Here is a 24,999-nt window from a genome sequence, read left to right on the forward strand (position 1 = left end):
GTTTTTGAGAAAGGGCACAAAATTGTAATCTGGTCCAAACCTGTTTTTTTTCACTACACTATTCTCTTCCGACTGTCAGGTCTCTTTCTGTGTAGCCTGTAAAAAGGACTAGTCTTGCCGTATCACTGGCAGTAGTCTAAAGCAGAAAATCTGATCACACTGGGTCTGTTGCTTGGTCTCTTTCAGGGTGACCAAAAATTATTTGAGTCATACTACTCTGACAAACCCACAAGATATTCAAAACAAACACAACTTAACATGCTTCCTGGCATGATCTACCCCAAAAAACGTTAAAGAATCTCACTCAAAATTTATTTAAATGTTTTATATACCGTCAATCCATGTGAGAATCTCGAGTTCACAACGGTTTACATCTAAAACATTCATAAATAAAAAGAGTATTACAGGGTAGACAGACACTCTTAGAAACGGTAGTAGTACAAAGATAGACATCTAACGGAGAAACAGAGCTAGATAAAAAGGGTTAGTGAGGGGAGGTGGGATATTGAACGAGAATTATTTATTTACATTTAAAATATATCTTGGATCTGTGAAAAAACACTATTTAAATATAGTTGGTGATCTTCATATTGCACTAATTAGGCACAAGAGATCTTGAGCTCTTGATAACCACAATGTGCAAAGATATTATCATCAATCAATATAAGAAGTTCCAATGTTCATATCGTGAGCCAACAGTTCTTTTTTTGAATATATTTTCTTTGCAAATAAAAAGTAAATCTTTTTGTGCACAGGTGCACAGTGAATCTTCTTTTGTGCAATCCTTAACTTCCACCCGACAATGCAATGTTTCGAACAAACGTCCTTCTTCAGGAGTAAACGCTATCATTGCGTCTCCGTGTCGAACTGCCCGGTCTCTGTCAGAGCTTCACCAGCAGGAAAATCAGTCCGGAAAGCCGGACTGAAGAAGGACATTTGTTCGAAACACTGCAAAGAAAATATATTAAAAAAAAGAACTGTTGGCTCCCGATATGAATGTTAGAACTTCTTATATTGACTGATGATATCTTTGCACATTTATATCAGGAACTCGAGATCTCTCGTGCCTGATTAGTGCAATATGAAGATCACCCACTATATTTAAAGGGGGTTTTTTCACAGATCTAAGATATATATATATATACACACATTTTGAGTGAGATTCTTTAATATTTTTATGTTGGTGTGATTCTTGCACTCTCGGGTTTCCTTTTTTCAGTATGATCTACCCCAAGACATTTTATTTATTTATTTATTTATTTTATATACCGACATTCAATCGAGATATCACATCGGTTTCCAGATAACTAAAAGAATAGGGCTAGATCGGCCCTATTTTACATTATAACATGGTAACAATTATAACAGAATTATAACAGAAATACATGGAACAATAGATTATAGTATATAACATATGTACATAAATGACTTGTTGATAAAAATAATTTAGGATTAAGGATAGCAGGGAGGGTTGGGAGGAGGGAGGGAAGAGAGGGGTGGGTGGGAGGAAGGGAGTGTCAGGGAGGGATGAAAGGGGGGAGAGATGCCTGTGTAGGGGGTGAGGTGTGTTGCGTTCGGGCAGGTTAAGGGTCAGGTGGGAAGGCTTTTAAGAACAGCCATGTTTTGAGGTGTTTTTTGAAGACTTGCAATGAAGGTTCATGTCATGCCATGTGTCACACATGTCATGCCATGTGTGACAAACATCATTTGAAGCCTCTGGGATGCCTCTTAATCAACACATTAGAAATCTGAGATGTCAAAGACATTAAAGGGCTTAATATTCAAAAATATCCAGTTATCTAAGTTATCCAGATATAACTTTCTGGATAACTTAGAAAGAATATTGAACGTGTTTAACTTATTTAGTTAACTTAATCAGATAAGGCTGCATATAGGTACTTATTCGGTTAAGATTCCCAAATAAGTTGCCCTGCCTCCATCTGCCCATTGCCCACCACCAAGATATCCAGCTATTTACTTAGCCGAATAATACTTATCTGGCTACCTGGTGGCTGCTGAATACAGCCAGATATTCAGCAGCTGCCACTTAGCTGGATAAGTCCCTATAAGTCTTCTCTATAGCTGGTCCAAAAGAATGGAACTCTATCCCAGGATACCTAAGTTCCATCAAAGATTCCAAATCATTCAAAAAAGAACTAAAAACATGGTTGTTTAGACAATCATACACTGAATGATATGACCCATATATACCAATCCCAACCTTCTTCCTAAACCCTTACTTCTTTAATAAGATGATGCAAACTAAACCTGAACTATTTATTTCTAACATGTTAGACTCTGCTGTTGCTGAGTTGTTTCTATATATATATTTTTCTCTTTGTATTGTATTATGTTATAATTTATAACTGTTCATTGTATGAATTTGTTACACTGTAAACCGGAATGAAGGCACTTAGCTATATTTCGGTATATAAAAGAATACAAATAAATAAAAAAATAAATATTTATCAGGCTAAGCAGCATAAAATATCGGCCACTAAATATTTAGGAAACAAATTAAAGCACTTATTGTAAAATTGCTTTTAATGTTTAGCTTTAAAGATGATTTCATTTCATTTATAGGCATGATGCTGTTTGCTTTGTTTTACTTGTATTGTTAAATGTGATTAATATATGCTCCACATTGAACAGAACATGGAATTTGCAGAATATAAAAGATCCTAAATAAGTGTGTGAAAAAAAGGCCATTTTGTTAATGTAGTATTGCTTTAAAATAATTAACAAAATGGCCTTTTTTAATGAAATAATGTATTATTGCTTTAAAAGAATTATTTCATTAAAAAAGGCCATTTTGTTAATGTATTATTGCTTTTAAAAGAATTTCATTAAAAAACAAAAAAACAAGCAGTCTTCTTGGATAGGAGACAAACATTGCAAATGCAGTTTTCCCAATGCCAATTTTTGCAATTTTATACTTTTTTAAATTTGCAAGAAATACCCATTAGCAAAAATTGTCTATTCACCAACTGCAAGTTGAATCCATAATTTCACTTCTAATTATTTTAGTAAACAGGACCATATATTTTCATTAGTGCTTGTGCCTCGTTGTACTGCTGTCTTTCATGAGTATTTTTGGAGGGCTCAGCAGTGGTCTTCCTGTTCCTCTGGACTTCCTGTTTAATTGGAAGAAGCCTTTATTGCCCTACAGTGCCATGAATCATTGCCTTCTTTCACATCTGAGCTTCTTGGTGGGTTGCTTCACCTCCACTGGGTGCCCCTGCAGAAAACCTGCAGACCCTGTAAAAATTCTACCCAGGAAAAGGAGGAAGGATCCAAACCAGGGCCCATAGGCCCAAACTGGACACACTCCAACCCTTCTGCAAGAGATGTCTCTATCATTGGGAACAAGGAGGAAGGGGACCCCCCATCCACTGTATCGCCTTCCGTCCCACGCCCCTCTCGAGGGGATGGCCCAACATCGGCAAAATCCAAAGTGGCCAAATCACCTTGAGCATCCAAGCAGCGCTGACACAGGCGAAAAGAAAGTGATGACTGGATGGCCCTTATATGGCAAGCATCACAGATAGCCAGGCGCTTAAGACAGTTTTGTACCCACGCCATAGTCTTTCTGCACTGGGCTCTAGGCAGCTCCTGTGCACCGCCCAGCAGTGTCCGCGAGTACATGGACAAATACGCACCCAAAACTAGGCCGCAGTTGTATGCACACAAAATACCCCAGTGCACGAATATAGGCTGTGGCCTTATGCGCCTGAAGAGCGAGGCCTAGACAAAGGCTGCTCAACCCACTAAGCTCAAGCAGTCTCCACCGTACACCAACTCCCCAGAGAAGTGAGAGGCAAAGGGGGTAAAGACGCAGAGTCACCAGCGCCGAGGGAAGAACACCTGGTAAGGAAAAAAGAGAGGGGGACTGAAACTTCCCTACTCTTTTCTTTTTTTTCATATTACAAGCAATCCCCCAGTAGGGAGATGCATGTGCATCATCTGTTGGAGACAGAATACTGGTGGACTGAAGTTGGGGCAGCACTATATATCCATTGCATCAATTTTACTCCGTCTCCATCTGCTGGAAAAGGTGCATAATCCACTTGTGTGGACTGGTCTGCCTGACTGCAGAGGAGGCTGAGATACCTACAATTAAGGGTTTCTCCCAGTTATTACACCTTGTATTCCTCTCTCTATAGCCCAGTCATCATAGTCCTCAGTATGAAAGACTAAGGCTCCTCTGGAACTCTGCAGGCGTGAGCCCTGAATATTACCAGCAGATGTTGCTGTTTTGCAATGACTGGGAATTCCTGCCAGTCCAATGAATCAGGGAGATTAGCCAACCCCCAAAATAACTTTCTTTTTATTTATTTATTTATTTTTTTAACCGTATAGGTCCCAGAACTCATCTAACAATTACTGAAATTAAGGCAGATTAAAAAGCTGGATTTAAAAAAAGGTAAAATTTGGAGTACAACATAGTGCCTCTTTAAGATAAGGTTATAAAAATGAAAGTTAGGATGTTTGCAATTGAGGGATTCTCTGTTATTTAGCATTTGCAGCCCTTTGGAGATCAGTTTTGGCTAACGATGAAACCTACTGGCTTTTCTCCGGTATGCATATACTGGATTCCATAGCATAACCATGCTGCTGAATATCCATTTTACGTTAACCGGATAATTAATATCTGGATAACTTAGACAACCGGATATCTTTGAATATTGGGCGCAAAGTAGTTAACTTTAAATTATGAAAAGACCTAATTAGGCACAAATAAGAAAATCTAGTGAAGAGGAAGAAAAGGATGTAAGAACCATAGATGAGGATGGTCCCAAAGGCTCTAATGACATCCAGTGGTGTGTGAGAACATCAAGAAAGTTTTAGAGCTTGGCAGCAACAGGAAAATTGGTTCTTACCTGCTAGTTTTCATTCCTGAAGCACCACGGATCAGTCTAGACAGGTGGGTTTATGCATCCCTACCAGCAGATGGAGGCAGAGAACAAAAAGTTTGAGGCACTGCTACATAACCGAGAGCGCCACTTGCAGTCCCTCAGTACTGACCTGTACCCAAGCCAAGATGTCTACCTTAAACCCCAATAAACCTGGGGTGAATAGATACTTAAAGGCTGAAGCCCCCTGGAAAAACTACGCCCTCTTAACCTGACAGAACACACATCTGAAACTATATACACTTCTCATTACTCTGAATATATCACATATCAGCTCAGCAACATCCAGAAGTAAGGAAGTCTTTCGAAATGGGGACAGGTCTCTGGACTGATCCGTGGTATTTCAGGAACGAAAATTAGCAGGTAAGACCAATTTTCCTTTCCTGTTCATATCCCAGATCAGTCCAGACAAGTAGGATGTACCCAAGCCCCTCTATTCTGAGAGGGAACTTGAAAGACCCGCATGCAACAAGAAGAAACCGTACGTAAAGAAACCACTTTACCTCCAAAAAACGCAGGAAAGGGTCTCTACACAACAAAGTTCAAAAATCCTTCTAGATGAACACAGGCACCAGGAGAACAGCCTTCAGGGTTAAGTCCTTTCGAGAAGCCCTCATAACCAGTTCAAAGGGAGGACCACACAGCACCTGAAGAACTAAGTTCAGATTCCATGCTGGATAAATCCTCCAAACGAGAAAACAGAAACGTTTTGCCCCTTTGAGGAAATGAACCACATCTGGATGAGATGCCAACGGTCTTCCCTGAATCCTACCTCAAAGGGAACCTAAGGCTGCCACCTGAACCCGAAGGGAATTATAGGCCAAACTGTTAGTCAAACTCCTTTGCAAAAAGGCTAGAATTCTAGGAATGTCCACCTTCAAAGGCTGCACCTTGTTCTGCAAACACCAGGATTCAAAGACTCTCCTCACTCGGACATAAGCCAAAGACGTGGAAGGCTTCCTTGCCTGAAGCAAAGTCACAATCATAGGCTCAGGATAATCTTTCAAGCAGAGCCAAGCCACTAGATAGACTTGATCCTCCCAATGTGAAAATACAGGTCCCTGCCGCATCAGCCCTGACAGATAAGCCAAACGAACAGGACAGTCCACCGCCAGGAGGTGGTCTGCAAACCACGGCCGATGCGGCCACTCAAGAGCCACCTGAATCACCCTGCCTGAATGAAGCTCGATGAGCCACGGCACTTGGCCTACGAGATGCCACTGTGGAAACACGTACAGCTACAGGTGTTTCGGCCATGGAACTCCCTTCTGCAACTGAAAAACTGATCCGTCTTCACATTTTCTGAAGTCGCCATGAGGCCCACCACTGGTCTGCCCAATCTGGCCTGAGTCAAGAAGGCCTCCGCTGACAACTCCCACACCCCCAGATCCAGACGCTGTCTGCTGAGGAAGTCCGCCAGCACACTGTCCACTCCAGCTACATGGGAAGCTGCTATACTTGCTAAATGTTTCTCTGCCCAAACAAAAAGTTCTTGCACCGCCAGCACTACTAGACTACTCTTCGTTCCATCCTAATGATGTCACATTGTCAGTGAACACTCGCACTGACTCGCCCTGAATGAGCGGGAGAAATGACAGTAAGGCTTCACACACTACCCAGGTTTTCAGCCGATTGATGACCAGGTTGCCCCCTCTGAAGACCACTGCCCCTGGGCCAATTTTCCTTGACACATCACCCCCCCCAACCAGAGAGGCTGACAACTGTGGTCACTACCACCAAGTTGGGCACTTCCCGATCCATCCCTTTCTTGAGATAGTGCCGAAACAGCCACCACAAGAGACTGGAAATGGCATCCTCTGGTAACGGCATAGGAAGCTGAAATTCCTTAGAAAGCGGATTCCAACGGGATAATAGCGTCCTCTGCAACGGGCACAAGTGAGCAGAGGCCCATGAAACTAACTCTAGCGTAGAAGCCATGGAACCCAGGACCTGCAAATAAGCCTGGACTCTGGGAACCGACAGACGCATCAGCCAAAAGACCTGTCTCTGTAACTTGACTACCGCTCTGTAGTCAGAAATACCTTCCCCATCTGGGTATCTAAGCGTGTCTTCAGACATTACAACGACTGGTTCGACTTTAAACGGCTCTTTGCCAGATTCCTCACCCAGCCCAATTAATCCAGGAGCTGCCAGACCCGCTAGACAATGACAGTACTCCATTTCTGACTTCGCCCGTACTAACCAATCAACCAGGTACGGGAGCACCAAGATACCTTTCTTCTTGGGTGCCGCCACCACTACCACCATCACTATGTGAATGTGCACGGCGCAGCTGGCAACCCAAAGGGAAGGGCTCGAAATTGGAAAAGCTCCCCCCAGGAGCCTGAACCTCAGGAACGCTGGAGTTTGGCCCAATTGGGGATATGGAGATATGCTTCCGACAAGTCCAATGACGCCCGAAACTCCCCTTTGCGCACTGCCCGCTAATACTTTGTGCAATGTCTCCATCCAAAACTGCAGCACCCATAGGGCAGCATTGACCTTCTGCAGATCAAGAATGGGCCAAAAAGTCCCCTCCCTTTTGGGCACCACAAAGTACATGGGGTATTGACCCTGCCCCCTCTCCAGAGGAAGCACTGGAACAAAGGCACACAGGAGCTGTAGCTGTTGCAACATCTCCCACATTGCCTCTCACATAGCCCAGGAGACACAGCGGGAGATTACAAAGGCATTCCTGAGCAGATGAGAAAATTCCAAGGCATAGCAGTCTCTCACCTCCTCCAGGACCCACTGGTCTGACATGATCTTGGTCCACTCCTCTTAAAAGAGGGACAGCCTTCCTCCAATAGCCTCTGGAGAGGAGCAGACCAGCCTGCCTTCAATGTCCAATCTTCCTTCTGCCTTCCCCCCTAGGGCCTACCGTCCCTCAGAGGCCTGCATTGGGCTTGAAAAGACTGCTGCCTGCCCAAACTCTGCTTTTGCACCGCTGGCCCCAGGGTTCCTGCTAGTGTGAAGCCGCCTTGCTTCTTGGAATTGAGCTTACAGAGGAAAAAACTTCTTGGAGGTTTTCTTGTCCTCAGGCAACATATTACCCTTCGACTCCCCCACTTGCTTTATGAGCTGTTCTAAATCCTCTCCAAATAGCAGCTTTACCTTGAAGGGGAGATTAGACAGCTGCACATTTGATGACCAATTTCGTAGCCATAGGAGTCTCCTCACAGCTACCACTATCTTCTGATGGAAGACTGGATTATGTCATACAGAGCATCAGCCACAAAGGCCACTCCCACTTCCAAGCGGGCTGCCTGTGCTGCTCAGCTGCAGTCTCTTACCACTTGAGTGCCTTCTCCACCCAGCACACATACTGCATCAAACTTCTGCACACTGCGGCATGAAGACTCCAAGCCGAAACCTCAAACCGTCTTTGAGCAGGATCTCCATATTCAAAGCTTGGACATCTTTTAGAGCTGTCGCTCTGGCTCCTGGAATGGATGTTTTCTCCAGGACTTCAAGATCTGCTCCAGCCAGGGGTATAGCTTTGCCATAGCTCTCGCTATCTCCAGGCCCGCCTCAGGAGATTCTCCCTCCTGATCTACTAGCATCTTCACTCTCTGCAATGGAAAGGCCTTAGGGGGCCTCCTTAATCCCTCCAGGACCGGGTCCACCCCTTCATTAGCCAAGTCCTCCCAGGTTTATTTCGGCAAGGGATATAGCTTAGCCATAGCTCTGGCTACCTTGAGACCCGCTTCAGGAGACTCCTACTAACGTCTTCACCTTCTTGGGGAAAGGAAAATCGCCTTAGGAGGCTCCCACAGTCCCTCCAGGACCGGGTTCAACCCTTAATCCCCAAATCTTCCAACACCTGGGGAACCTGCAGACCTAACTCCTCCCTGTGGAACAACTGAAGTACCCAAGAGCAGTCACCCTCAGCAGTCGGGACGTCATCGAACAGGATCCACTAAATTGCTGACTGGTCTGGCACCACCGCAATATCCTGCCACTGATTGGGCCCATCCAACTCATCTGAAGTGTCCCCATCCTCAGGCGTGGACCATCCCAGCCCAAGGAGACGCAGGATCCCTACAGATTCCACTTGCTCCAACCCCCCCCCCGAGTTTTTTTTTTGTTTTTTTTTTTAGTCACAAGGGGTTTTCTGGGAAGCGGCAGCCTGGATCCTACCTCCTTCTCAGCCAAATAGGCCTTGTGAAAAAGCAGGACAAGATCTGCTGAAAACTGCTCAGAATCCAAAGAGTTGTCATCCCCCTGGCCCCCTGTCCCTAAATTGACAGGCAAAAGTGGAGGAGGGGAGTCGAGGCTCTGAAGCAGCATCTTAGCTCCTGCCATGTGCTCTCAAAATGGCCGCCGGTTTCTCTGACACCCCCCGTCCGTCCCCCCCCCCCCCCCCCCCCCGGGGCCTGCAGCATGGTCCGGCTGACCTCATGGTCTGACCACCCTGATGGGCCCACAGAGGTCCCGGACCCTCGAGGCACCCTCCGCACAAAATGCAGTTGTAGAGTCGAACTACTCTCACACTGCAACCGCAGCAACTGTACGGTGCTAAGCAGGCATCGGCCTGAATAGTGGTCAGGCCTAAAAATAGCCCCTGCTGCTGAACAAACCACCAGTGGCGTATCCCCGATGTTAAGCAAGCCCCTGGTTCAGCAATCAGGAGGCTTTTGCCCTCACTCTCCCAGCCCTGCCTCCCTGCAGCTCAGCCAATCAGCACCCGAGCAGCTCCCTTCGCAGCGTCTTTTTTTTTTTTTTTTTATTATTTAAAGGCACAGACATCGAAATAAGGAAATAACCAGCAAACAAGGAAAGCACAAAGAAAGGGGCTACCTTCCCTGCTTCTGGATGTTCAGACAGCAGACTCTGGAAGTGAGGACTCAGAGGGGGTGAGGGAACCAGGACCCCTGGCTTTCGCCTCCCCTGAATGATAAAGGATGAGCTAACTCAGGGGTCACCAACCCCCCGCTCGCCCTACTCAACCCAAGGGATGGCCCACAAAGGAACCTAACACCTTGCGGAGCCTTTCAGGAATTTTCAACTTTTTTTTTTTTTTTTTAATCAAACTCCAGACTGCAAGTGTGCACCTCTCCCATCTGCTGGAGACAGAGAAATACTGAGGGACTGCAGGTGGCGCTCTCTTGTTATGTAGCAGCGCCCCAAACCTTTTGTTCTCTGCCTCCATCTGCTGGTAGGGATGCAAATACCCACTTGTCTGGACAGATCCAGGATACAAACAGGAATCACTCTTACCAGGCACAAACTTGCCTTTGGAGATGGAACTTACCCATGCAAAGCTCGATTCACTGTTTTCTCCAAGGGATCACTGGTGTATTTGCTGTCAAGCTGGAAGAGATAGTCAGCCTCCCACGTACAATTCACCCTAAATGTTTCATCTGTCTTCAGCACAGTGCGTGACCGGTGCGAGGCAGTCTTCTTATCCAAGGCTACGAGGCGCCTTCTGGGCTTTTCAGTTGTGCACTCAGACTCTCCTTGCAGATGGACGGTGTTCTGCTGATGCCTAAAGGGCATGACCCTTCCAATCACAGTGCCTGCCTTCATGCTGTTAACTCTGTACTTGCCATGAGAATTTTGCACCCCCTTTGAAAACTGATACTTTTTCGAATGGTCCGAGAAAGGCAACGTGTATGAATGCTCAAGAGAAATATGGGAGATGGTGCTGCAACTGTTATCCAGTGGGAGAGAGGTCGTGTCTCTTCTCGGGAGGTGGCGGTGGGCCGTGGAAGGGGACTGATAACCTCCTCTGCGTGGCCTGTCAACTCGGTAATACTCATGATCAGAAGCAGTTCGGATGGACTTCCTCTTGACGGATGCTTTGTAGTCTGCGGTCCTTTTAGCGGGCCAGGAACGGTCATCCGTGACAACGCATGGCATGGTGCTAGTGGTCGCTGAACTCAGAGCCAGATCTGCCAGGAGGTTTAGAGCGTGCGATTCATAGCAGTTCAACCTCTGAGCAATGCTGCTCTCTTCTGGTGCCTCACTTTGCCCGCCTGACATTTCCAGTGCCTCGTCAGGTACGTTCTGGAGTACCTCACTCTTCCTGGCGGAGGCCTGGGCTACTGTCGGGCTCTTTGTGTTATGCACGTTACTGTTCCTGAAGGGGGCCTTGGTTATTTTCTCGCTGTATCTGGCGGCCCGGGCCGCCGTAACCACACTTTTATTCTTCCTGCTGCTTTTCCCAGCTACCAGCTTTACCATCGTCACAGGGTTTTGCTTGGGAGGCTTCTTCATACCGACAGCATCACCTCGACTTCCAGATAAATGTTTGTTTGACAGACTTGGTGAACTTTTTCTGGCTACAGAACAAAAAAAAAGGAAAAAAAGTCAATTATTACAGTAGCCCAAGTAAGCATTTACTAAAAATTGTATGAAGTTCACATTCAAAGGGGTTTTGTCCAGCTAAATTCCAATACCGAACAAACCCCAGGGTTTGTAAAACTTTCCCACCTGTTTGACTGCCCTGGGGCAGAGCAAAGTTAGCCAGTGTTAATCTAGAGCTAGCCAGATAAAGTTAACTGGGAATATTCAGCAGCGAGCTGAATATCCGGTATAAAAGCTAGCCAGATTCACTCAGCCGGCCCTCCCTGTGACTGAATCTTGACGTCACATACTTTTTTTTTTTGTATGTCAGTAGGCTCCTTTACTTCTACTGTACATTTCCATGTTGCATCTTCAATCTGGTGCTGGCTCCCCTTTACCTATGCTGCACTCCCCCTTTCTTGACACTTGAAGGTTAACATCTCCCCAACTCGTAGGGCGTGACCCAAAACTAAATACATAGCAAGCAGCCCAGTACATACAGTCACAGGGTATCTGAAGACAAATAATTAACAAACTAAATAAAAGCTAAACAAGTTACTTTTTCTACTTATGTAACCCCCTCCGTGGCCCTTGGCAAAGGGAGTGGGGAGGGAGTCACTTTCCAAACCCTGCTGAGCACAGATCCATTTGCTGCAGAGTTGGGGAAAGGCTTAACCTGCAGGGCCCTGAAGAGGATCACCTGCCAAGCTCCAAGTGCTGTGTTGCAAATGCAATCATGATCCGCTGCAAACAATTTCAGCGCTAGACCAAGACAAAGGCAAGGCCTCAAACTGTCCGAGTGCCCAGGCAGGACATTGGAAATCCCTCCTAGTACTTCCAAAAGATATCTTCTCCCTGTGAAACCCTTTGGACGCCAAGAAAATCCTCTTCTCCCACCTCAAAGAATGGCAGCACTCAAACTGCTGGCGGTCCCAGCAATGCATCCAGACTGCCCCTTCTTTCTTCACCCTTGAAACACAAGCCTGCCGACCACCACTGGATCTCCACAGAATCTTCCTCCACCTGCTCCTCTCCTAGAACCCAGTGAGAGCCACATCCCCTCCGACTGCCCCTTAACTGCTCCCTGCAACACTGATTCACCTTCTCGCTGACCCACTCCCAACTGGAGGGGCCTGTTTGTCGCCCCTAAGGAACTCCTCTTTACCAGCCATACCCACTCAGACCTCCCAGCTCGTCCCAGCATGCCCTTAAATCCACCAATGGAGCTTCAGCTACGGTGGCAGAACCGAGAGCAGACTCATTCTCTGCAGAAGTCGCTGGGGGTAAATTTTCCCAAGCAGATTCACTAGGTGGCTAGATTTAATCATTTCAAAAGTGGCTGTCCATGAAGGTGGAGTTTGGGTGGAGATGAAACCGTGACTGGCTAACTTGGTCAGCTAAAACAAGGCCTTTTGATTACAGGCTTGAATTAAATAAACTAAAGAAATTCACCTATGAATAAAAACCCTGCTTTGTTGATCTCATATCTGAAGTACTCAGTCAGTTACAGGACTTAATTTACAACATCTGCTTATTAAAACGCTTACTGTATTTTACTAATTTGTTAGTTATGTAAAACCTTTATTGTAAATCACTTTGACTTACATAAGATTTGCGATCAATCAAGAGGAGGTGGTGAATTCAAAAACAGAGAAAGATTTCAAAGGGGCATGGGATAAATACCATAGATCCCTAAAGGCTAGAGATGGAAATGAAGAAAAGAGTGCATGGGGATAACTTGCTGGTGCGGCAGTTACTACCCTTAACCAATAAGCCTTCATAATGTTGATGCAGCTCCATCATTGCTCTCTGCTTTTATGGCAGGGGGAAAAGAGGAAAAGGGGAATTAGATTCAGACAGCAACCAACAAGGACAGTGGAGAAATTACTTACCTGATAATTTTGTTTTCCTTAGTGTAGACAGATGGACTCCTGATAGCAGTTGGAGATGGAGTCAGATTTCAATCTGACGTCAGCACTACATATACCCGTGCAGGAAGCTCTGCTCTTCAGGATTCTCTTCACAAAGCAATAGTGGATATATGTGTGTTTGGATAACTTGATTAAACTTGAACTAGTTGACGTGAATTATAACTGGAGACCGCCAGTGTCGTCAACCGAGAAACGCTGACACCCAGTAACTATGGGTGTCTTAACTGGGGGTAAGTCTGGCTTACTCGTGCTTGTCTTGCTCTCGGGGATTGTCACTCGAGGTTTCCGTATTTTGAGGCAGCTGTGGGCGGGATACTGAGTCCATCTGTCTACACTAAGGAAAATGCATATCCAGCATAGCTCTCTGCTTCAACGACAGGGGAGAAAGACTGATACCTCACTTTCAATGCATATCCAGCATAGCTCTCTGCTTCAACGGCAGGGGAGAAAGACTGATACTTCAAGCATATCCAGCATAGCTCTCTGCTTCAACGGCAGGGGAGAAAGTCTGATACCTCACTTTCAATGCATATCCAGCATAGCTCTCTGCTTCAACGGTAGGGGGAATGAAGAAAGGTGGATCTATATACAGACAACAACCAACAAGGACTGAATTATTTAGTCTGGGTGGGCAGGTGGGGTGGGTGTGGCTTGCTTATTGCAGCGGTTGCTACCCCTAACTAATTGGGTTAGATATTTCACTTAGATGCAGTTCCAACACTGCTCTCTCATTAATGATGGGGGTGGAAGGGAAATAGAACCAAAAGGTTACTGAGAGCCAAGAGTAACATAAGTATGAGAAAAAAAAAAGTGCGAAACTTGCTGGGCAGACTGGATGGACCGTTTGGTCTTCTTCTGCCGTCATTTCTATGTTTCATTTCTATGTAAGTAATTTCTCAATTTCCTAGCATGTAGCAGATGGACTCAGAACCAATGGGATGTACAAATGCTACTCCCGAACCGGGTGGGAGGCTGCCCGTGGCCCACTTAGTACTGCCCTTGCGAATGCTGTGTCCTCCCTGGCCTGAACATCCAGGCGGTAGAACCTCGAGAAGGTGTGAATGGAGGACCACGTCGCCGCCCAACAGATCTCAGCGGGTGACAGCATCTTGGTTTCTGCTCAGGACACTGCCTGGGCTCTTGTGGAATGGGCCTTGACTTGTAGAGGTGGAGGCTTGCCTGTCTCTACGTAGGCCGCCTTGATTACTTCCTTGATCCAGTGGGCTATGGTTGCCCGCGAGGCTGCTTCCCTTTGTTTCTTCCCACTGTGAAGAACGAATAGGTGGTCCGTCTTTCGTACGGATTCCGATCTTTCCAGGTAGTGGACTAGGAGTCTGCAGACGTTAAGATGGCGTAGGCGGCGTGAGTCTTCAGAGTCCTTATGCTTGTCTGGAGATGGCAGCAAGATGGTTTGGTTTAGATGGAAATGAGAAACCACCTTTGGAAGGAAGGAGGGGACAGTGCGTAGCTGTATGGATCCCGGTAATAATCTGAGGAACGGTTCCCAGTAGGATAGAGCTTGAAGTTCGGAGATGCGATGGGCTGAACATATTGCCACTAGGAAAGCAGTCTCCTAAGTCAGGAGCCGTAGGGACAGACCGCGTGTAGGTCTGAAGGAAGCTCCCGCTAGGAAGTTGAGTACTAGATTGAGATTCCACAGGGGTACCAGCCACTTTAGTGGTGGTCGGATTTGCTTGACCCCTCTCAGGAAGCAGAAGACATCTGGATGGGAAGAAAGACTGATGTCGTCCACTTTGGTTCTGAAGCAGGCCAGCATGGCCAGTTGAACCTTGATGGAGTTGAGAGACAACCCCTTCTTCAGGCCATCCTGCAGGAATTCCAGGATCATGGGAATCTTGACTGTCCGCGGAAGTATGTCATGGTCTTCACACCAGGCTTCAAATATTCTCCATATTCGTATACAAGTTAATTGACACCTTGCTCGGAGCAAGGTGTCAATTACTGCCCTCGAGTATCCGCTTTTCTTCAGGCGAGTCCTTTCAATGGCCAGACCGTAAGAGAGAATAGAGTTGGGTCTTCATGGAGGATCGGTCCTTGCTGGAGCAGGTCACTGTGTGGAGGTAGACACATGGGGTTCCCCGCCAGAAGTCTTCGCATATCTGCATACCACGGCCTTCTTGGCCAATCGGAGGCCACTAGAAGTACTAGCCCCCTGTGGTGTTCTATCTTGCGGATGATCCCTCCCAGTAGTGGCCATGGAGAAAAGACGTGCAGCAGGTCTTCCTGTGACCAGGTTTGGATGAGGGCGTCAAGCCCCTGGGATTGAGGGTCTTGTCTGCGACTGAAGAACTTGGGTGTTGGACCGGGTTGCCAGAAGATCCATGGCTGAGGTTTCCCAGCGGTCTATTATCAACTGGAAGGCTGTGGTTGACAGCCTCCATTTCCCTGGGTCTAGACTTTCTCTGCTGAGGTAATCCGCAGTGACGTTGTCTTTTCCCATGATGTGGGCGGCCGAGATCCCTTGCAGGTTTGCTTCCGCCCTCGTCATTAGGGGGTCTATTTCCATGGACACCTGTTGGCTTCTGGTTCCTCCCTGGCACTTGATGTAGGCCACTGTTGTGGCGTTATCAGACATGACTGACAGCTTCTCCTCGGAGTCTGTGACTGAATCGTAGGCAGCCTAGTCTGACTGCCCGGGCTTCCAGTCGGTTGATGTTCCATCCCGACTCTTCCTTGTCCCATCGCTTCCGAACAGGAGGGCTCCTTTAAAGGGTATTCTCGTGAGTTTTGTCTTGGAGGTTGCGTTGGCTAACCAGCTTCGGAGCCAGAGTTGCCTTCTGGTGCCACAATGGATGAGACGCCCCTGGCTGAGGTGCGCACCAGGTCGGACATCGCATCCGTGAAGAAGGATATCGCTGGTTCTAAAGTTTCAACGGGCATTGTAGCGTTCCTGGCGCGTGATAAGCAGGCACGTATCACCACGACACAGCAGGCAGCGATCTGTAGTGAGATATCTGCTGCATCAAATGACTGTTTAAGGATGGATTCCTGACGTCTGTCCTGGGCATCCTTGAGTGCCGCTCCTTTGACTGGAATGGTAGTGTGCTTCGCGACAGCGCAGACCATGGCGTCCACTTTGGGAAACACCAGGAGTTCTTTGGCTGAGGGATCCAGTGGGTATAGGGCTTCTAGGGCCTGTTCTCTTTTGAAACTGGCCTCCGGAGCATTCCATTCCAGGTCGATCAGTTGTTGTACGGCTTGTAGCAACGGGAAATGGCATGAGGCCTGACAGAGCCCGACCAGAAGAGGGTTCGTCTTTGGTTCCGCTGTGGTGCTTGTGCCTGGGATGGCTAGTTCCCTCAGGCGCAGAGACACGAGGTCTGGTAACTCGTCTCTGGAGAAGAAACGCATCATGGTACGGTATGCTTCCTTCCTTCCTCCAGTGAGTCTGGTTCTTCCTCAGAGGTGTCTGTATCCCCTAACAGGAGGCTTTTGTCTGGAGGGGGCACGTCTCGGGGAGGCAGAGAGGGGCCTGGAAGATTTTGGTCTTCTGGTGGAGGCTGTGGCTGTGTCACTGGTGGCACAGATTGTGCCTGGACAAAGGTTTGCAGCCCTTTGAAGAATTCTACCCAGGAAAAGGTTCCTGGGTCAATATTGAAGCCAGCGGCGTTCCTCAAGGGGGCCCAACTGAGAAGGGGACGAGCCGGGGGTAGAGAGGTCCGGGGTACTATCATTGGTGGAGCCGGATTCCTCTTCTGGGCAGGGGGGCCTTGTCCTGGTTCCCACAGGGCCGCCTCGCACTGTAGGCACGGGGCAGAATCCTCCTCACGTTGCGCAGCTCTTAGGTGGCAGGCTGGGCAGAGGACTTTTGCCTTGGCTTTCTTGGTCTGTGCGTTTATATGCATGCACCGGGCGGCTTAGATATGCGCTCCAGGGGCGTCGAAGATGTGCGTGTAAACTGCAAAGATATAAGAACATAAGAAATTGCCATGCTAGGTCAGACCAAGGGTCCATCAAGCCCAGCATCCTGTTTCCAACAGAGGCCAAACCAGGCCACAAGAACCTGGCAATTACCCAAACACTGAGAAGATCCCATGCCACTGATGCAATCAATAGCAGTGGCTATTCCCTAAGTAAATTTGATTAATAGCCATTAATGGACTTCTCCTCCAAGAACTTATCCAAACCTTTTTTGAACCCAGTCCCGAACTGCTAAGGAGACTGAGAAATACTGAAGAGCAGAGGCTCCTTAACAGGTATATCTGGTGCCGACTATTTGGCGGACCTCTTGAATGTGGTTATTCCCATTACCCCTTTATGGCTCTTATTTGGCTTATATCACCCATTCGTATCAGAGATCTTGGCTCATGCTTGCTTTTGGCAAAGGCTTGTGTTGTAGGTAAAAGAATCATTCTTTCTAAATGGAGGACAACAGATGACCCGTCTTACTGGGCCTGGAGGAACGGCTTCCACTCGATGATGATCATGGAGAACATGATGGCACGGCAATCCCCTATCGCGAGACGGCGATTCCTCTCGGTGTGGCACCTGTACATCCAATCGCTTCCCCATCGCATTCGGAGTCTGCTTTTGAATGCTTGAGCGAGCGGCACCCGGGTTATTTTAGTGCGATGTGAGCATTGTGGACCAGACAGATTACATGCTGTTTAGTATTCTTGATTATGCTGTTTTACGACGAACATAGCGGGGAGGGGGGTTTCGAATATTGCTCTGATTGTATTCGTATGCCAGGGGTGGGCTCAGAGACACACCCACCTCAGGATTGTTTGTTTATTCTGTGATTGAAAACAATAAAAATCGTTAAACCTTAAAAATTGACTTAAGCTAAAACGTAACCAGCTAAAGGAGGCACTTAGAAATTCTACCCCTTTGGCAGAACTGAGTGATTTTAGTGACAAACATACTAGAAAAAGGAGCCCTGAGCGTCGAGAGCAGTTTATGAGAATGCTACACACAGCCAAGATGGTTCCAATTTTGCTCCCCACCCTTGATGCACATTCCTGCTGCTGTAATAAAAAGTGAAAACCTGTATGGTTCTCCACCTCTGGCAAGGCATAGAGAGAGGCCTCAAACCCTGTGACGTCCAGGGACGGTTTGGCAATCTGCATCTCCAGCTCCCTCCATAGTCACACCACTAAGTCCCTCACCTGGATTTCATATCACTGTGACTGCAAGCCCTCCGGGATAATGGCTGACAATCTACTGTGCCGCTCGGATTTTTAGTAATGCAGGTCGAGGAAGAACTCTAACGGTAAAGACAGTCAAGCACTGGGACAAGTCTCTGCCACTGAAGATTTTAAGAGCTGCTGAAACAAACACCTGTCTGGAATGGTTTCTTGAAATCTCCTTCAGCTCTTTCTAGGGTTTTACGATCTTGTGTAATTACTACAACTCCCTTCACTTGTACAGCATGGTGATAACACTGTAGAAATAATTACTCACCTGCTACCTATTTTCCGAAGCTACCATCTTCAAAAGCTCCACAGCTTAGGAGAAGGCCCTTCAGTTTGCTACATGGCAAGTCAGTATGACTCCTTTACACATGAATAATAATTCTGATTTATAATCCGCCTCTCATGACACTTCAAGGCGGATTACATTCAGGTACTGTAGGTGTTTTGGTCTGAACATCTGTATATGGTGCAGTCCGGCATCATACTGCCCACAGTCCTCTGCACCGGTGGGTAAGGAATCCAAGTCTCAGTACCGTGTCTAATGCCCCAGAAAGATGAGGAGAGCTACCAAAATAATGAAGAGCCTACCCCACAGTCCCTGGGATGGGAGACTTAAAAACGTCACCTAAAGTAGACAAAGGGAAGGAGGATCAAAGAAAGCCATTCAATAAGCTGCTTCTCTTTAAAAGAATCAGATTCAGAGAGGAAAGCTGTACAAAGAACATTCTACCCCAGGGTGCAACCCACCCGTCCCCTGCTCTTCTTCACTGAAACAATATAAAACGCTCAAGGAACTGCATTACCTTTGTACCTCACTCTGGGAAAGGCGATTTAAAGGCCGCTTGAAACAAGCACAGAGGGGAGACGGACAGGAAACGCAGACGGGCAGGCTGCGTGGGCTGTGCGGTCTTTGATCTGCCGTCGTGTTCTACGTTTCTGCGCTCGTAAAGAAAGAGGCGTGCGCCCACACAACCCGGGGCAGCCGTCTTACCTGGCTCCACCTGCTTCTTGCTCATGGCTTGCTTTTTCCCTTTAGCTTTGCTTTTCATGACTGGCTTTCTCATGGCTTTTGCAAGCCTTTTCTTGCTGCGCGGGACTTTTTTGGCAGATGGTTTCGGCACCTCCTTGGCCTTCTTGACGCTCAGCCCCGAAGGCACTTTCTCCCGCGAGGCGCCTCCTTCAGGGGACGACTCCGGCTTCACGGGTTGCACAAACTCCGCCGTCAGCACTTCAGCACCTGAACGTAAAAAAAATGCCACACCGGATCAGACTAAAAGGTCCATCGAGCCCAGCATCCTGTCTCCGATCACAAACACCCGGCAGGATCCCAAAGAAGAGTTTCAGTCCTCCTTGCTCATAACCAGGAATAAGCAGTGGCTTTCCCAAATCTACATAGCTAATAATGGTTCATGGTCTTTTCCCTCCAGGAACCTGTCTAAACCCTTTTTAAACTGAGCTACGCTAACTGCGCTCAGTTTAAAAAAAAAAAAAAAAAAAAAAGGAGGTTGGAGAAGATTGCGACCAGTGAGTACTTTGTTATGTTTGAGGTGGTGGGGGATAGGGACAAGGGCTCATGGTAAATTTTGTTTTTGGTACAGGACTTGCACTTAACCAGATATCTATTGAAGATATCCGGATAAGTGGCTGGTTATAACTTTAGACCTAATCGGCCACATTCAAAAGCTATCTTTAGCCGGATAACTTGCCCACACAGCAGCTTGCTGAATATGGACCTCTGCGTATCCCCTAGTACTTAGTACTGTTTGAAAGCTTCCCGTTTCCCCAATCCACCCCACTCATATCCCCCCTCTCAGCCATCTCTTCTGCAGACTGAAGAGCCCACACCTCTTTAGTGTCTCCTCGTAGGGAAGCCATTCCACCCCCTTTTATTTATTTATTTATTTATTTACAATTCTTATATACCGCACAATGGGTAGGGAACTATCCGTCTAGGCGGTTTACATATTAGAAACATACACAAATAATATTACACTAACATTGCATCAATTTATCATTCTGCTCGCTCTTCTCTGTACTGTTTCTGGTTCCTCCACTTTACTTATTTTTATTTTATTTAATGCAATTATACACCGCATTCGCTCATAGTCTAAGCAGCTTACTGTTTTTGAGATGGGACTGCACACAGTACTAAAGGTGTGGTCACACCATAGCCTGATACAGAGGCATATCATGATATCCTGTTTTATTTTCCAATCCTTTCCTAATACCACCTATAGGAAAATTGGTTCTTACCTGCTAATTTTCATTCCTGTCGTACCACAGATCAGTCCAGACTCCTGGTTTTGCCTCCCTGCCAGCAAATGGAGACAGAGAAAGTTTTACAGACACTGCCACTTAACCTCGTGGGCCACCTGCAGCTCCTCAGTATTGAACTGTATCAAAGCTTAAGAAAAACTCTCTAAAAAAGGTCCAAATACCAATAACACTCTTAACTTGTATGTGTTTTCATTTTTTTTTTTTTTTAAGCGGTCTGCATTATATACAACTAGAAAATAGTCTGAGTGGATGACTCCTCCTCCTCCACAGATCGGGCGGATTCTGGACTGATCTGTGGTACTACAGGAACGAAAATTAGCAGGTAAGTACCAATTTTCCTTTCCATGTACGTACCCAGATCAGTCCAGACTCCTGGGATGTAACAAAGCTTCCTACACTGGGTGGGGACCTGCAGAGTCCCGCTCGCAAAACACTCTCACTGAAGGATGGATGACCTGTATTCCCCATATCTAGACGATAATACTTTGTAAAAGCATGCAGCGACTTCCAAGTCACCGCCCTGCAAATTTCCTGCCGAGAATCTAGCTGGGCCTCCGCACACGAAGCAGCCTGAGAGCGCATCGAATGAGCACGCAATCCCTCAGGAACCAGCCAACCCTTGCACATGCAAGCCGACCCAATAGCCTCCTTAAGCCAATGAGCAATGGTAGCCTTAGAAGCCTGAAACCTCTCTTTGGACCACTCCAGACAACAAAAAGATGGTCCAACCTTCGAAAATCATTCGTAACTTTCAGATACTTTAATAAAACCCTGCGTACATCCAACAATCTAAGTTCCCTCGTGTGAGGGGCGGAAGCATCTACCTATGGAAAGGCTGGAAGCTCCACCGTCTGATTCACGTGAAATGCGGCAATGACCTTTAGCAAAAAGGAAGGTACCGTACACAGGGATACCCCCGAATCAGAAATCCTAAGAAACGGATCACAGCACGACAAGGCCTGTAACTCGGAAACTCTCCTAGCCAAATAGATTGCCACCAGAAAAACAGCTTTAAGCATCAAATCCTTAAGAGTCACCCTTCTGAGAGGTTCAAAGGGAGCCTCACACAAACCCTTGTCCTTAAGGACAAGATTAAGACTCCAAGGTGGACAAACTCTCCGCAACAGAGCATGCAAATTCTTCACACCCCACAAGAACCACATGATATCAGGATGAGCCGACAAGGCAGCCCCTTCAGTCTTGCCTCTAAGAGAACCTAAAGCCACCACCCGAACCTTAAGAGAGTTTAGCGCCAAGCCTTTGACTAAACTTTCCTGTAGAAAGGACAAGACATCCACCTCTGAGGCTTCCAGAGGCTGCACACCATGTGTGGTACATCAGATCCTGACATAAGAGGTAGATTTTCTCTTGCAAGAGTGTCATTACCACAGCCTCAGGATAGCGCTTGCACTTCAATCGCCTCCTCTCAAAAGCCATGCCGCTAGACCACAGTGAGCAACAGAGTCTAAAAATATGGGACCTTGGCGAAGAAGACCCAAAATCTGACCGAATCATATCAGCCGGTCCACGGCTAGATTGACCAAATCCACAAACCAAGGACGCCATGGCCACGCCAGAGCCACCAAGAGCACCTCGCCCCGTTTCTCTATCCAACATAACACTTTTCCCACTAGAGGCGACGGAGGAAAAACATAAAGCAGCACTCCCTGAGGCCAGGGCCCCAGCATCTACACCCTCTGCCCTGAATTCTCTTCTCTGGCTGAAAAACCAAATTGCCTTGGCATTCTGACGAGTCTCCATTATATCTACATGAGGATCCCCCATCTCTCCCAGATGAGCTGCATTGCTGCATCCGACAGCTCCCACTCTCCAGGATCCAACAGTTTGCCACTCAGAAAATCCATTTGAATGTTTTCTACCCCTGCTATGTGCAATGCTGCTAAGTGCTCCAAATGGTGTTCCACCCACTGAATCAACTCCTGAGCCACCGTTCGACTCTTGGTCCCGCCCTGTCGATTGATATAAGCACCCTGAACTTCCCATGCTACAGCATGCAGCAACTTGGAATCCAGCAGCCACAAAGATGAATTGTCTCATGCCAAGCCCTTGAGAGGAAGGGGAACAAAAAAGTCTTCTGAGAGTGGGTTCCAGTGAGCCAAAGAGCCCCCTGCAAAGGCTTCATATGGGCAAATGCCCACAGGACTAGCTCTAGGGTAGAAGCCATTTGAGCCCAGAACCTGCAAATAATCCCATACCTTGGGAATCAGCAAAATCAGCAAACGCCAAACCTCCCTCTGCAGCTTCTGAGCCTGCTCCACTATCAAGAAAACCTTGTCCTGTTGTGTGTAGAACTGGGCACCTAGATACTCCAGAGACTGAGAAGAAACCAAATGACTCTTTGCCAGGTTCACCACCCAACAGAGCGTTTCAAGAAACCGGACCACTTTCTGCACTGATCAACAACAGAAGTCCTTGGACTTTGCCCTAATAGCTAGTCATCCAGATAAGGATGTACCAAAACACCTTCCTGATGCAATACAGCCGCTACCACCACTATTACCTTGGTGAACGTGCGAGGAGCCGTGGCCAATCCGAAGGGAAGAGCCTGAAACTAAAAAACAAATCGCAGAAACCTTTGATGGTTCCTCTGAATGGGAATATGCAGATACGCCTACATCAAATCCAGCAATGCCAAAAACTCGCTTGCGCGAACCGCTACACTAATGGACCTCAGGGTCTCTATGCAAAAACATGGAACTCAGAGTGCTGCATTCACCTTCTTTAAGTCCAGAATTGGCTGTAAAGTGCCTTCCTTCTTTGGGATGATGAAATAAATGGAACACTGTCCCGTCTGCTGCTCGTCACGAGGGATGGGGACCACCGCCCCCAGCTGCCACAACAAGCTCAGTGTTTCCCGAACTGTAAGCTGCTTGCCTAACAACCCGCATGGGGAAACCAGGAACAGATCCCAAACTGACCTTGCAAACTCCAATGCGTAACCTTCCCTTATCAGTGCTATTCTGCCCAGGGAATCAACTCCTGGGCCTCTCAAGCCACTAAGTGATTCTTGGTTCCACTTTGACGATTGATGTAGTCCACCATCGTTGCATTGTCTGATAGGATCAGCACTGGAAGGCTGCATAACCTTGGCAGACAGGCAAGCAACATGAAATGCACGGCTCTCGTCTCTAACCGATTGATAGACCATGAGGTCTCCCGTTTCAACCACTGGCCCTGCACAGACTGATCTTGCCACTCTGCCCTCCATCCAGTGAGGCTTGTATCGGTGGTGACTATTATCCAATTCAGAATCTCCAATTCCGCAGCATGTTCGAGATTGATGCGAGTAAGCACCACAAACATTTGTCCCTGGCTTCCCCCTCTAATGGACAAGGAAGATGAAACTCTTCAAATAATGGATTCCAGCTGAAGAAGAGCCCCCCTGCAGAGGCCGCATATATGCAAACGCCCAATGCATTAATTCCAATGTTGATGCCATAGAACCCAGACCTGTAAATAGTCCCAGACCCTGGGCACCGAAAGCTCTAGTAGAAGCCTAATCTGACTCTGCAATTTCAGCAATCTCTCTCCATGAGAAACACTCTCTCTGCCAGTGTGTTGAACTGAGCTCCCAGATACTCCAAAGTGTGTAAGAGGACTAAATGGCTCGTTGCTAGGTTCACCACCTATCCTAGAGACTTCAAGCACATCAGTATCTTTTCTACTAATTGTCGATGGAGGTCATTTTATTTTGCATGAATAAACCAGTCATCTAGATACGGATACACCTACACACTTTCCTTTTGCAATGCGGCTGCCTCCACCACCATCACCTTGGTGAAGGTACGTGGAGCTGTCGCCAGCCGAAGGGAAGGACTCAAAACTGAAAATATTCCCTTAGAACCATACCTCGGGAATCTCTTGTGCTCCGGCCTGATGACTATGTGCAGATATGCCTCTATCAAGGCGAGAGGTGCCAAGAACTCTCCCTTGTGTACCACCGCAATGATGGACCTCAGAGTCTGACCTCAGAGTTTCCTTGTGGGAAACGGGGAACCACGAGAGCTGCATTTACCTTCTTTAAATCCAGTATCTCTTGAATTGGACAGGGGGAAAAAGAAACAGGATGCTTAAAATTATCCTCTGGCCACACTAAGCGTGTTCAGGGTCTGAGCCAACAAACTCAACAAGACATCTCTGTGAAAAAAAAGAAAAATCTGACCAGAGTCCAAAGCGGCTCTCAATCATATGCAATTTCTCCCTCTTCTAAAAGTGAGAAAGCCAATTCCCCATCGGAATCCTCCGATATTTCATGATCCACACCTCCACATAACCAGGGACAGCCTTCCTGCGGCATTTGCCCGCCGTGACTGACAAATGGGAAGCCCAAGCACGTGATTCCTACATAGTAGGTTGTTTCACCTTCGCTGGGCACCCCTGCAGAAAGGTCTGCAGGCCCTAGAAACATTCCAC

General features: G+C 47.1%; 1 protein-coding gene across 3 annotated transcripts in view; it reads right to left on the reverse strand.

Annotated features, from left to right (window-relative positions):
* Positions 1-24,999, reverse strand: part of TASOR2 (transcription activation suppressor family member 2) — a 236,780-nt gene that overhangs the window by 70,512 nt on the left and 141,269 nt on the right. For all 3 annotated transcript variants that reach the window (XM_029617192.1, XM_029617191.1, XM_029617193.1), the window contains 2 exons: positions 19,280-19,525; positions 10,168-11,197 (listed from right to left, as the gene is read on the reverse strand). In XM_029617192.1, coding sequence (XP_029473052.1) covers positions 10,168-11,197; positions 19,280-19,525 — 1,276 coding nt within the window. The remainder of the gene's footprint in view (positions 1-10,167; positions 11,198-19,279; positions 19,526-24,999) is intronic.

Source organism: Rhinatrema bivittatum, chromosome 9, assembly GCF_901001135.1.
Source record: "Rhinatrema bivittatum chromosome 9, aRhiBiv1.1, whole genome shotgun sequence".
In the NCBI taxonomy this organism is placed as follows: Eukaryota; Metazoa; Chordata; class Amphibia; order Gymnophiona; family Rhinatrematidae; genus Rhinatrema; species Rhinatrema bivittatum.